At 44.3% G+C, this 13329-nt stretch overlaps 1 protein-coding gene and 1 pseudogene across 3 annotated transcripts in view; both read right to left on the bottom strand.

Moving 5' to 3' along the window:
* Positions 1-373: 373 nt before the first annotated feature.
* On the bottom strand, positions 374-3590 carry LOC115798432 (uncharacterized; annotated as a pseudogene).
* A 4621-nt stretch (positions 3591-8211) lies between these two features.
* Positions 8212-13329, bottom strand: part of LOC115798215 (5-hydroxytryptamine receptor 3A-like) — a 29550-nt gene continuing 24432 nt past the window's right edge. For 2 of the 3 annotated variants that reach the window (XM_030754976.1, XM_030754974.1), the window contains 5 exons: positions 12688-12848; positions 9303-9513; positions 9050-9220; positions 8873-8961; positions 8212-8621 (listed from right to left, as the gene is read on the bottom strand). In XM_030754976.1, coding sequence (XP_030610836.1) covers positions 8403-8621; positions 8873-8961; positions 9050-9220; positions 9303-9513; positions 12688-12848 — 851 coding nt within the window. In that variant the 3' untranslated portion in view covers positions 8212-8402. The remainder of the gene's footprint in view (positions 8622-8872; positions 8962-9049; positions 9221-9302; positions 9514-12687; positions 12849-13329) is intronic. The other variant, XM_030754975.1, reaches the window with a different exon arrangement.

The raw sequence follows: 13329 nt of genomic DNA, 5'->3' as shown, positions 1-13329 counted from the left end.
TAGGAGAGTGCATCCAAAACCAGTGATAAATCCCATAATGGACCAGTGGCCTTGAGGCTGGGAGCTTACGGCGTGCCCCCTTCATGAAGCGACACACAAGAGGGTGCTGACCAATAGGTTTATCACCCAATCCCACATGGCAGGCTGAAATAGCTGCCAAATAGACCTTTATTGTGGAAAAAGCTTTCCCTCCGTCCAGCAAATCCTGAAGAAAACACAGCAACTCCACCACAGAGCACTGAAAAGGGATAACCTGCCTTTCATAGCACCATTCTTCAAAAACACGCCATTTACAACTGTAAAAGAGAGCGTGTGGAGGAAGCTCTTGCATTCTGAATGGTGTCAATAACCTTCAGAGGCAGACCTGCAGCATTCAAATTCGACCTTTCCCGGGCCAGGCCCAGAGAGCCACCCGGTCTGGGTGAGGATGATATATCTCCCCTCGCGCCTGAGACAGAAGGTCCCGGCGGATGGGGAGCGGCCACGGTTCGCCCGCCAGGAGCTGAATTATTTCTGCTAACCAGTGTTTCGACGGCCACCGTGGAGCTATTAAAATTAGCGACAGCCCCTGATCTCTCACTCTGATTAGGGTTGGAGAGATAAGGCTGAGAGGCGGAAAGGCATATAGCAGTGTGTCTGGCCATGGGTGGGCCAGAGCGTCCATGCCCAGTGGGGCGACTGGGTCTGACAGGGAGAAAAACAGTGGGCAATGTGTGTTTTCCTGCGAGGCGAAGAGATCTACGGCAGCCCGGCCGTATTTCTGCCATATCTGCTCCACCACCTGCGGGTGAAGTCGCCAATCTCCGAACAACGGGTTCCCTCTGGACAGGAGATCCGCCCCCCTGTTCAGAATACCCGGCACGTGAGTTGCCCGAAGGGAGAGGAATTTTGTGCTGCTCCACACAATTATTTCCCTGGCCAGTCTGTGCAACTGCAGGGAACGAGTACCACCCTGGCGGTTGATATAAGCAACTACTGTAGAGTTGTCTGTTTTCACCAAAACATGTTGACCCTGGAGATATGGCAGAAAATGCATTAGAGCTAAGCGCACTGCGTGCAGCTCCAGTATGTTGATGTGAGCCCGAGAGAGCCTCCGAGACCAAACACCATTTACTGCCCTCCCCATCATGGTTGCGCCCCACCCTGACAGAGATGCATCTGTGGTCAGGGTCATCCTGGATGACACCGCGCCCAGAGGTAGGTACTCCCGCCGCAAGAGCTGCTGGGTTCCTCCAAGGCTGGAGAGCCGCTCTACATGACGGTGTTATTTTTACACTGCGACCGAGATGGCGGTGAGGGCACAGACGTAGGGACGTGACCCAACGCTGAAATCCCTCATCATAAGCAGCCCCAAATGCACCACATTTATTACCGAGGCCATAAGGCCGAGGAGGCGGAGACAGAGCAGGAAACGCACGACTTTCCCCACTTGAAAGAGGGAGAGGCACTGAGTGAAGGATGCGATCCTGCGCTCTGAAAGCGTGACACGATAAGATCTGGAATCTAAAATGAGCCCCAGATATTCCGTATACTGTGCGGGTTTCAAGCGGCTCTTTTCCAGGTTGATTTTGAAGCCGAGCTCCGTAAGGTGGTTTGCCACCACCCTGGAATCTCTAATCGCCTGCTCCCGTGATCGGGAGCATATCAGATAATCGTCTATGTAAGAGAATATTCTGATGCCGCTGTTCCTTAACGGAGACAGCGCTGCCTCCACACATTTGCTGAACACCCTTGGGGCTAATGACAGCCCGAATGGGATAGTCTGAAACTCGTATGCTGCGTTCTGATAGGCGAACCTGAGATATTTCCTGTGTGGAGGATAAATGGCGATGTGAAAATATGCGTCTGAGAGGTCGATTGTCTCAAACCAATCGTCTGGGTGAACGGCCCGACAGAGCGCTTTGTGTGTGAGCATTCTGAACGTGTACTTTCTCAAGTGTTTGTTCAATACACGTAGATCTAAAATGGGCCGGAGAGAGGAACCCTCTTTTTTTGGAATGAGGAAATAGCGGGAGTAAAAGCCCTGCTGAGCTTCCTTGCTCGGGACCGCTCTGATCGCATGTTTGCGTAACAGGGAAGCAACTTCGTCCTCCAATACGCTTGCTGACTCTCCCTTGGCCACTGAAATCAACTTTCCGTTGAATTTCGGTGGTTTCATTGCAAACTGAAGCCGGTATCCTTGGGAAATGGTGGCCATAACCCAGGGATGGACTGCGCATGCGCGCCATTGCTCCAGCCGCGCAGGGAGCGGGCCCATGAACACGTGTGACGTCACCTCTGCCTCCCACATGGAGGTGTCCCCCTCGTGAACAGCGCGAGCTCCCTCCGCGGGGAACGTGGTGACGTGACAGTGACTTTCTTTCATTTTTTCCATTTTCTTTAAACTGGGGGGACATTCTGCCCTTGGCAAACTGCCTGGTTGCAGGAATGCACACTTTATTTCTTTTTGAACCCCCGAAACACAATAAAGTGTCTGAAAACTTTGGGCAGTGCTTGGTGACACTGATAGATTGCTTTGAAGTGAATAATGAAACCGGGGAAGTGCATGGTGACACTGCGACCTTTGACCCCACATCTCCTCTCTCTGAACTAGGTGTGGGAACCGAGAGAGGGCTCCTGATGAACTGGGAACCCCAGGAGCCTCTGAACCATGAACCCTGGGAGGTGTGGTTGCCTCTTCCAGCACCTTCCTCCTCTTTGAGGGAGGAGAGAGAGGTGATGCACAACGTTGCAGGCTTGCTAGGCTGAACGCTTCTTCTTCCCTTCCCCGGGGTGTGACATTCGGTTCTTTGCAGCAGCTGCTGCAAAAAGTGTTTGCCCCAAGGCCTTGGGTTTTCTGCCTTGACCTGGTGGGAAGGCTGCAGTCTTGCCGCTTGCCTCTGAACTTTAGCCCCACTCTGCCTACCCCTCACGGCTGCAGCTGCTGCTGCGAAGCCTACTCTAGGCACCTGGTGAGATTGTGGGTTCACTTTTCTGGGTAAGCAGAGATTGAAAGCTTCTCCCTCCTGCTTTCTGAGAGTGCTTGTCTCTCTCATTTTCTCCAAAGCTGGGCCAAAGAGACCCTTGGCTGGGTCATAGGCTGCATCCATGACTTCAGCCTTCTGAGTGTCTCCCAATCCTGACAGGTTTAGCCATAAAGCTCTCTCACCTGAGACTGCAAGACCCATTACACGCCCACAACCCTGGACTGCTCCCCTGGAGGAGCGTAGGATGAGATCGTTGACCACACAGATCTCATCCCAGAGGGCCGGGTTTGGAGACCCCGAGTCCAGTTGACGGCCCATGTCCTCTAAAATCTCTGCCTGATAAGCTGACAGCAGTGTAACCGCATTAAGGGAACACACTGACTGTGCTGAATATTTGTACATCCTTTGATAGATGGATGAGGTGAGGCGATCCATCTTACTGGGCAGAGAAATATTAGAAGAAGCTGAAACTGACCTGCGGTTAGGGTGAAGGTGATGAGCCACTGAAGGCTCAACTGCTGGGGGTCCGGTCAGCCCCAGCTCACCCATTCCTTGCATCTCCAGCTTAGAGCAGCCCTGGGTAGGAAGCTTGCTCTTAAAAGGGCTAGACCAATAGCGACTCATTTCTTTCATGCAAGCAGGCACTGCTGGCAGAAGCTGCTTTGCAGGTGGTGAGGCTGGAGGGAGCCTCTTGCCATCATACAGGTCACGTTCTGCCCCTTCAGCCGCCTGGGCTGCTGGCCATGTGATGCCCAGCTGGCAGCAGCCCGTTTGCAAACATCATACAAGTTGCTGTCCACTGGGGGTACAGCTTCAGCCCCACTTGGGGGCCTGGACTGCTGGGCAGGGAAGGTGGAGTCATCCTCCTCTTCCTCCATGTCTTCTAGGCCGAGGAGGTCGGAGTTGGCATTGCCATCCGCATCCTCATCCGCTGGCTCACCCTCAGTTGGGTCGAGGAGCCCCTCGAACAACTGGGGCATAACCGGGGACACTTCCTCCATTATGTCCGCCCAGCTCGTTGTGGCTGTCGGCTGATGGATATCAATCATAGCATTGTTGGCTGACAGACAGGGGTCCTGGCTGTTAGCCACTGCTACTCTCAACCTCCTTTCCAGGATTTTCTCTGGCATCAAGGAGCAGTGAGAGCAACCTTGCAGGTCCCGCCAGAGAAATTTGAGCATGCTTAGCACCCCATGCAAGCTATGCCACATCGGATGAGAGTCCCTGCCCGAATGGAAGCACCGCATGATGCGGGGCAATGGGCGGGATGCAGCCTCTTGGCCTTTGTTCTGACCCTTTGGCGGGGGGTAGGAGCCGTAGCCATCGTGGTCGGAAAGATGGTGGACTGAGCTATACAAGGCTCGTCGTGACACGTTAGCCTGTTTGTAGCTAGCGCTAGCAACGGGGTAAGTCCGAGCTAGTCGCCGTGAGAGTCAGCCTCGTCGTGACACGTTAGCTGAGCTCTACCAGTGGATTCAGCTAACAAATTAATGCTAACTGAAACCTAACACTGTTTAGGGTCGGTTAGCAAATTAATGCTAGCCAGACCTAACACGGGTACTGACCCGCTAACAAGCTAATGCTAGCCGGACACCGAAAAGCTCGCCGTGACGCCGTTAGCCCAAGTTTACACACACACACAACGGCTACCCTGCTAATTAAAACCAGGCGACCGTGAAGACAGCTCGCCACGACGCAGTCGCTGTCCAGGGTGTATAACTACAGTACACTTCTTCGAAGGACTTACTCAGCACAATCGAGGACTGAAACTGGAGAACTGCGTTCGGCGACGTACTCCTCTACGGGACGCCTGAGAACTGTTAAACAGCTAACCAAGCCAGCCTGGAAGCGCTGAGGGAGCCCGATGTAGTTTCTCACGGGAAAGAAAGCGAGATCAGTAGGGAGGAGCTGGTCAGCCGTGATAGTAGGAGGGGCGGGGCCTGAGCATGGCTTGGACAGGTCTGTCGCAGACAGACGTGGTGTCATTGGAGCTTCCGTAGTTGGTCCACGCCAAGGCGATTCCCATAGTGAAACACCGAACGAAGTAGTAGAAAAAGAACTTTTACATTTTCCATAAAATTTCACCTTAAAGCCAAATATCCCTAACTTTTTGTTGAGTAGTGTATTTCCTTCTTGCTGTCGTGGTGACCCCAGATTTTTAGGTTGGACTTTAATTTGAGTTTCGTTTTCCTTTTAAGAGCTTCCTGTGTTACAGGTTATGTTGTGATCACTAGTTCCCCACTGTTTCCCGGTGTTGTTGTGTGTCAAGACCGCCTTTGTCTGCTCGTCTCTCTTCCTTTGTTTGTCTTGCTCCCTGTTATATTTTGACGGTCTGCTCACCTGTGTTCCCAGGCTGCCTCCACTCCCCTCATTATCCCTTTTACATTTAAGCCCTGAGGTTTTCTCTGTTCATTGTTGTGTTGTCTTTGGCGTCTGTGCGCTCGTATCTGACTTTAAGTAAGTTACCTAGCTTTTGCTGCTGGTCCCGTCCAGCTTTTTTTATCAGGAAATAAAGCTGAAGTCTAGTTTCATCCTGTCTCTGAGTCTGCCCCTGCTGAGATCAAGCTGGGCTGTGTGTGGCTCATGAGTTTGACACTGCTGATCTATATGCTTTAATAGAATCCATTGGGAGTCCCCTTCAGGAACAACTGCAGAAAATTTTCTGATTATAAAATGCAATATTTTCACTTCATGCAAAACTGTTATTGAAATCTATAATTTTCAGCCTTTTGTGCAGTGTAACCTGCATCAGGACACTGCACACAAACCTGAAAAATAATGCCCAGTGTTTTCTAAGCACAATTTTCAGATTTTTACATGGGCCCCTCCAGACTGGTTTGTGCCCCCCCCTCATCTAAAGCATCCTGTAGACACCCTGCATCAGGCACATTCAGAAGCATCTTAAGGAAGGAGGGGACGTTCGTACAGGACACACTCCAGGCTGCCGAGCTGAGCGGCGACCTCCTCCTCGTCGCCTCTCTCCAGCAGGTTCCAGAGGATCTCGGAGGAGCGGAACAGGACCCGGCCGGGTGGGTCGGGTTCGTTCACGTGGAGACATATGTCTCTGCTCCCCGTGCGAGCAGAATGGAAGAACAGTTCATATCTGCGGTTTTAAAATGAAAGGTAGACGTGAATAATAATAAAAGAACCCAGTGACTGCTGACATTGAAACGGGGACACTCATAATCATCGTGTGTCTGATTTATGCTCTTAATGTGGAGAAAACTTAGGCCTGGAGGCTCTTGTAAAAGGATGTGAACCTGTAAATAAACTTTTTTCCTTTTTCCTTCTACATCAGAGTACTGTGGAAGTTTTTCCTCTTTGAATTAACGGACACGAGTGAAACCGGGGACATTAACCTTGTGCAGTACAGAAGGCCTCTTGCTGGAATTTTCCTACACTTCAGGAGACAACATACATACAGTCATACTGTCAGTATAAAGACAGCATACACAATATACTGTCAGCGTATGGGATGGAAAGAAGCTATGATAGCTTGTGAAACATCTTAAATCTTGTTGAATTCAGTTCATCCACAAAAAGCAGTAACTTCAGAGCAGTAGCTGCACAGCTCAGCTGATCACAGCTGGTCTACTGGAGCTCACAAAAGAAAGTTTGATTCTTTCTTTCCCCCTCTGAGCCACTACAATTAATCTTAGGGTTCCCCCACCTGGCAAATCCCACTTTAACCCTGATTATACTCGTCTTTGTGTTTAGGTGTGGAGGCAGAGTCACCCTCTACAATGTAGGTGACAGAAAATAGAGCATTTTGTATTTTCCCATTCACTGCTGCATCCTAGATTTAAGCTGAGAAATTCATTAGAATTAGAAATAGGATTGATATAAATGTTGGTATTCCCATGTATAATTTTTATTATATATTAATATAGCGTGAGGTTCAGTTAGCTTTGCACAAAAATAGAAAGAAATGTTTGTCCTAAGAGCTGCTTTTACTTCCTTTACTTTGAGTACATTTCAGAGCCTGTACTTTTTCACTTTTACTGGAGTAAAGAAGTTGACTCAGTACTTCAACTTATTTTAACACAAGTATTTGTACTTCTGCTTAAGCAAAGAATGTCTCTACTTTTGCCACCTATGATAATACTGAAACAGTCACTGAATTAAGAGCTTTTTGAGGTTGTTAGGCTTAATAGAAAAGGACAGCTATGAATCATCATCATAGTAATAGCAAGAAAGACCACTGAAGGCGTCACATAGATGGCTCAAATGTTACATGTATATGCTAAAATAAATTTGGTCCAAGGTTTGACCCTAGACAAGCTCCTGTTGCAATTCTATTTCTCATCATGGAGGAGAGCACAGAATAACTAAACCTCATGATCACTACCTTCACATGGAGGAAGTGTACTTTAAAATTCAGTCTGTTGGTTGTACAACAAATACACATAAGGACTTACACATACAAACAGAGAAGAAGAAAAAAGTTTATAATTTTTATTCTGGTGTTATAGTAGGATGCAGAACTAAATGCCAATGACATGTAAATGAAGGATATACAGTACACGCAAAATACATTGCTTGTATTCCCATGCATTCAACACAATATACTCTGAATAATACACTGTAAACATTAACATTGTGTATATTCCTGATCAAGTACGTACAGTAACTACTGAAACTTTTGTCATAATTAAAGAATATGTGATACATGTATATCAGTGTGTAAAACATGCAAAAACACTGCTCAAGGAATAGTTTGCTGAAACTGGTGTGAAACACTCATGATTTGCTTTGACAAAATAGAACCTTATGATATCACTGAAATGTAAAGCATTTAACGGAACTTAACAAAACTGGATTTTATTCTGGTAATCATGTTCAAACTCTTAGTTAAAAATGTAACTCTGAGTTGAATAACTTTAAGATTGTAACACTGAGTTTTGAGTTCGAGAAAGGCAGATCAGAGTGAGTTCAATCAGCTCTGGGTATGTTAACCCTGAGTTAAGCACAATCATGAGGGGAAAAAAGGCCATCATCCGTGGAGCTCCCACATCACGTTTTACTGTGATGCATGTTTTACCATGGCAACTGGAAAGTAATGAGCAGAGCTTCCATTTTAATCCAGTGGATGCAGGAATAGAAACATCCATTAGTGTGGACCATGAAGCTTATCTTTAAAAACAGCAGGGGAGAAAACAGCAATAAACTTGGACAACTCTGTCATCATAGATGTATAAAAGTTTGACATAAAATTTTGAATTTTTTTTATTCTGTCTGTGGTCATTTACCCAACTTGGAATTTCATTAGAAGCTGGAATCCTAATTTTATATATAATTTTTTAAATCTAATTATCCAGCTGTTACCTGCCAAGGCCAAAATATGGGTGATTGAAATTGAAGATAAAATCTGGAAGCTGAAGCTGATCAGAACAGTTTACTGATGGACCTGTTTTTAAACTTTAGCCCTAATCATCTTTAGCAAAGGTCCACAATAGAGCCATGATTGCTAAAAAACACAGTGACTGCTATCAAATAAAAAATGACAAAAATCTTGTTGATTTTTTTAACCATTCTGGTCCAGTAGCCCGGCTTCCTGCTGCTGCTGAGCAGAGTCACTGTTTTCCCAGTCTCCCACAACTCTTCTGAGACTTTCTCCAGAGCAGAGGACACTTCTGTCAGTTTACTGCTGCTATCCTGAAAAAGTATTTGCAGAAAAGGTAATTAATAAGACTTTAGTGGATCATATAAGGTTCACTGATTGCTGCTACATTTGACACACTGGTTTATTTCCACTTGATTTAATACAAGTGTTTGCATTTGATATACAAGTTAAGATTCAGGATAATCTCTCTCATGCAAACATCATTCCTTTCAGAAGCTTTTATATTTCAGGTTTTGACACAAAAAGAAAAAAAAAGCAAAACAACCTTAAAAGTAATTCTAACCTTTTGGGTCACAGATGACATACACACAGATTGGTTTTCATCAGCAGATACTTCGTAGGAAGAGGCACAGTGATTACATCTCTTCATCTCTGGAATAATGTATTAGACACAAAGATGAATGCAACAAGCTGGAACTGCATACATAGGTGTCCACTTTGTGGAATAAATTAAGTTCACCTCTGAAAATGCTGTGGAAGTTGGGTCTGTCTCTAGAGGTCTCAGCCAAGCTTTGTTCTCCATCTGTCTCATCATCTTGGGCTGCAGAGTCTTTCTCAATCAGATGCATCACCAAAATCGTCTCCAGGAGGCTGAGCAGCATCAGAGCAAAAATCCCAATGCAGTAGACAGCTGAGGAGAGCAGGCAGCATCATTAATGTGGACAAATCACTACTGATTAAGTCACAATGTGCCATCAAATACAGTTCTTTACCTATTAGTGGAATACTGTCTGAAGAGCTGGGCAGAATCTCATTGAGAAGAAGCTGCATCACTGTGACAGCAAGCAGGACAGTGACCTTGAAGCCGAGTTTCTCACCCCCAGTGTCTGAGATCAGGAAGGAGGCCAAATCCAGAACCAAGAAAAATAGTACTGGCAGAATGAAATTGGCAAGGTAGTGGACAGACCTCCTCTTCATGTTAATCTGTGAAATGTTATCCCAGGTGGTTAATTTTACTGTAAGTTCAGCAGAGCCATGCACTGCATCATTAAAAAGGCAAGAAAAGAAAAAAAAGCAACAGAAACAGATTTATGCTATCTAAATTTTAAAAAATTTTAAATAGAGTTTTCACTAGAAGGCGTGGCTGTGACACCATAGTGAATTTCAATCATTCGCCAGGAAATTTTGATTGCCTCTCATTCAAACCTGCATTATCCAATCTGGATCAAACTTCTTCAGTAGGATGACGGTCTGCCCCTGAGCTCATACATATGATAATATTTACTGGCAGTCGCAGCGTTACCTAGTGGGTACAGGAAATGTCATGTTTTATACTTTGAGGTACAGCTCCAAGGTGGTTGAGCAGAACCAACTCAAATTTCCCCTGGAAAGCCTTCAGGAATTGGCCTTACATTCTTTTCAAAACTGTGAGTTTTCACCAAAGGGCGTGACCCTGGCAGGATGGCAAATTTCGATGTTTTGCCATGAAGGCAAAAATGGCAGTAACTCAATGCCACATTGCCCAATCTGCGTCAAACTTTAGTGATTTGATAAGCCTCCCGCCCTGAACACAATGATATGCATAAAGTCCCTAAACATTAGAGCACCACCTAGTGGGACCTGGAAATATCATGAAATACCATGTTTTTTGCATAGCCCGGGAGCTACATGTTATCTACATATCTGAAATTGTGCAGGCTCATGTAACATTCTAAGACGTACAAAAAAATTCTCTTGGACCCATACCCGAAACCCTACAGGAAGTCAGCCAAAAAAATTGAAGGTGTCAATTTTTTTGCCATTTTCAGGCCTGCTATTTAGATAATCTCCTCCTAGGGCATTTCACCCAGCGAGACCAAAATGGCTCCAGATCATCTAGACAAGTAGTCCATCAAAAGTTATTCATGGTTTTGTAGAATATTCAACGGCCTTGTCACACCAGGCTGTTGAATTTGGCCTTCATTTTTCTCCCTTGCCACAAAATTGTTTGTGCACTCGTTCACACATGTTTTGCCCAATCAGCCTAAAAATGTAATCACTCATGTACAAACCCAGGCTGAATCCATAACTACAGATTCAAAGCTATAGGTGCAATAGCACCCTCTACAGAAGCAAATGAAAATTTGTATGACGGTCCACAGAATTAGTTTCTCTGAATTTAGTTTCTCTGAAATGCATGAAAATTTGTTTCAACATTCCTGACATCATCCTGATCAAAAAAGTCAATGAGACCCATGCTCTATTTTGCATGCCACAGCCATGACCACACCCCAAATACTGCATTGCGTTTATATGGAGAGCAAAAATGTTAGTTTCTTGGAAATGTATGAAATTGGTTAAAGACATTCTGTACACTATCACAATCAAAAAGTCAATCAGACCCATGCCCCATTTTGCACGCTGGATCCGTGACCACCCTCCAAATATTGGATTCGGTATATATGGACAGCAAAAGATATATTATCCCGTAAATGAATGAAATTCATAACGGACATTCTTCTGTACACATCACGATCAAAAAACCTCTGAGGGTGGCAAGGCTCGAGCGCACCACGGATCGATGCACGCCAGGTGCAAGGGCCCGATCATTGCCACTTGCGGCTTTAATTTAAGGTTGTTTTTTTTAAACAAACATTTGGCATTAACGTTAGAAATTGAGCCATTTTATACACAGCCCCCCCATCTTCAGAGTCTCAAAAGGAAACAGAAAATTGACTGATAAATAGTTCCTTTGCTATTTCATGGCAAAGTAAACAGTTGATTCAAAGTGTTGAACTTGTATTTGGTAGCTTGTCACTAGAACTCTCAATGAGGTTCAAAGAGATATTGAAGCAAGTGAGTGAGGTCATCATTATGCTGAAAAATCAACATAAACCAGAGACTGGAAAAACATTAGAGGGGGGCAAATCAATAATTTAGTTAATTTTTAAAAAAATAAATACATTGGCCAACTCATCAACACCAAAAGGCTAGAAAGACCACAGAAAGCAGCTAAAATGAATGATTGCTTTACATGATCTAACCAAGTCAAGAACACTTTTGAGGTGGAAGGGATATCATTTTCAAGGTCAAGGGTTTACAAGAAGGTGCAAACCACTGATCACACTGAAGAACAAAAAGCCCAGATTAGACTCAGGAGTCATATACAAAAAAACCTGAATAGTTCTGGAAAAAAAAATATTTCGACAGATGACCCCAAGATTAATTTGTATCAGAAGGATGGGAAGAGAAAAGTATGGAGACGAGAAAAGAGAAAGAGCTTGTGGTCAGATGCATAGCACATCATCTGTCAAACATGGTGGAGGAAATATTGTGGCATGGCTAAAATCCACTCTGGTGCTATACAAAGGAAAAGTTTTTAAAAAATTGTGTCAATGTCTAAAATACATATTATGTAAGGCCAGAAAGAAACATATTATGTTAGGCCAGAAAGAAAAGTATTAGTCTGTTGTTATAACTTAAGATATTTTAAACATTACAGTGCTCAGCAGTTTAGCCACTGTTTTTAAATACAGTGATCCCTCACTTATCGCGGGTGTTACGTTCCAGGACCACCTGCGATAAGTGAAAATCCGCAAAGTAGGGACCCTATATTTATTTTAATACTTACACATTATTTTAGTAGTTATACACTATACACACTTATACACCAAATATATACATTACTGTACAACATGTACTATGCATATGAAGAACGAGTACCGCAAAAACCCGCAAAACAGCGAAAATACCGCAATAAATATTTTACACTAATATTGATTGAAAACCCGCGAAACAGCGAGTCCGCGAACTGCAATGTAGCGAGGGATTACTGTATTTATACTCTCAGATGTGATTGTGGCCCCTTGAGTGGGTGGTTGTACACGCTCTGCCATGATATATAATAATAATAATAATATTATTATATTATATATGGCTACTTATTAACAAATGTTCATTTAAGGACATCATAGCTAATTCCCCATTGCAAATTTGGCAAAGCAAACGTAGCCCTACAACTGAACTGAGCCAAACCATTGCAGCATGGGCCAGCACAACCATCGCTTTTGGAGGAAACTCATGTTATCATGGCTTAACTTGGCACTGAGTGCCTATATAGACAAACAGAGGATAACAGAACAGTTTTCTTTTATGAGTTTTTGCTTACTAAATACTTACAGTGTAAATAACTGTAGTTTGATTGAAGCCAAAATGATCAACAATTTCATTTGTGACTGACATGTTGATGAACACCCACTCGTACTGCGTATGCATCGAGTTATTAAACCACTCTGTGGCCGATGTATTGTTTTTGGAGGTCCTTAAGACTATTTCTGAATCTGAAAGAATATAAAGAGAGATCTGAAAAATGTGAGCAGATCAAAGGAAGAGAAGTCTGGACAACCCCCCCCGAAATAAAAAAAAAAGAAAAAAAAAAAAAAAAAAAAAAAAACCAAAATAAAGAAAAAAAAGTAAAAAAAAAAAAAAAAAAAAAAAAAAAAGAAAAAAAAAAAAATAAAAAAAAAAAAAAAAAAAAAAAAAAAGAAAAAAAAAAAAAAAAAAAAAACCACCCCCCCCCAACCCCCCCACCCCCCCCCCCCCCCCCCCCCCCCCCCCCCCCCCCCCCCCAAAAAAAACAAACAAAAACAAAACAAAACAAAACAATAGTGAACACCTGCATTTAACTAAGCAAATAGGCAAGAGCCTTCCATTGGATTGGTGTCATATGTTCAACATGTATGTCCAAAAAATGAAGATCAGTGAACTATCTGATTATGTAATGAATGACTTTTCCATGGTACAGACAAATTCCAAAATGAT

The sequence above is a fragment of the Archocentrus centrarchus genome, chromosome 19 (assembly GCF_007364275.1).
Source record: "Archocentrus centrarchus isolate MPI-CPG fArcCen1 chromosome 19, fArcCen1, whole genome shotgun sequence".
Lineage (NCBI taxonomy): Eukaryota > Metazoa > Chordata > Actinopteri > Cichliformes > Cichlidae > Archocentrus > Archocentrus centrarchus.
This window is presented reverse-complemented; position numbering and strand designations above follow the sequence as displayed.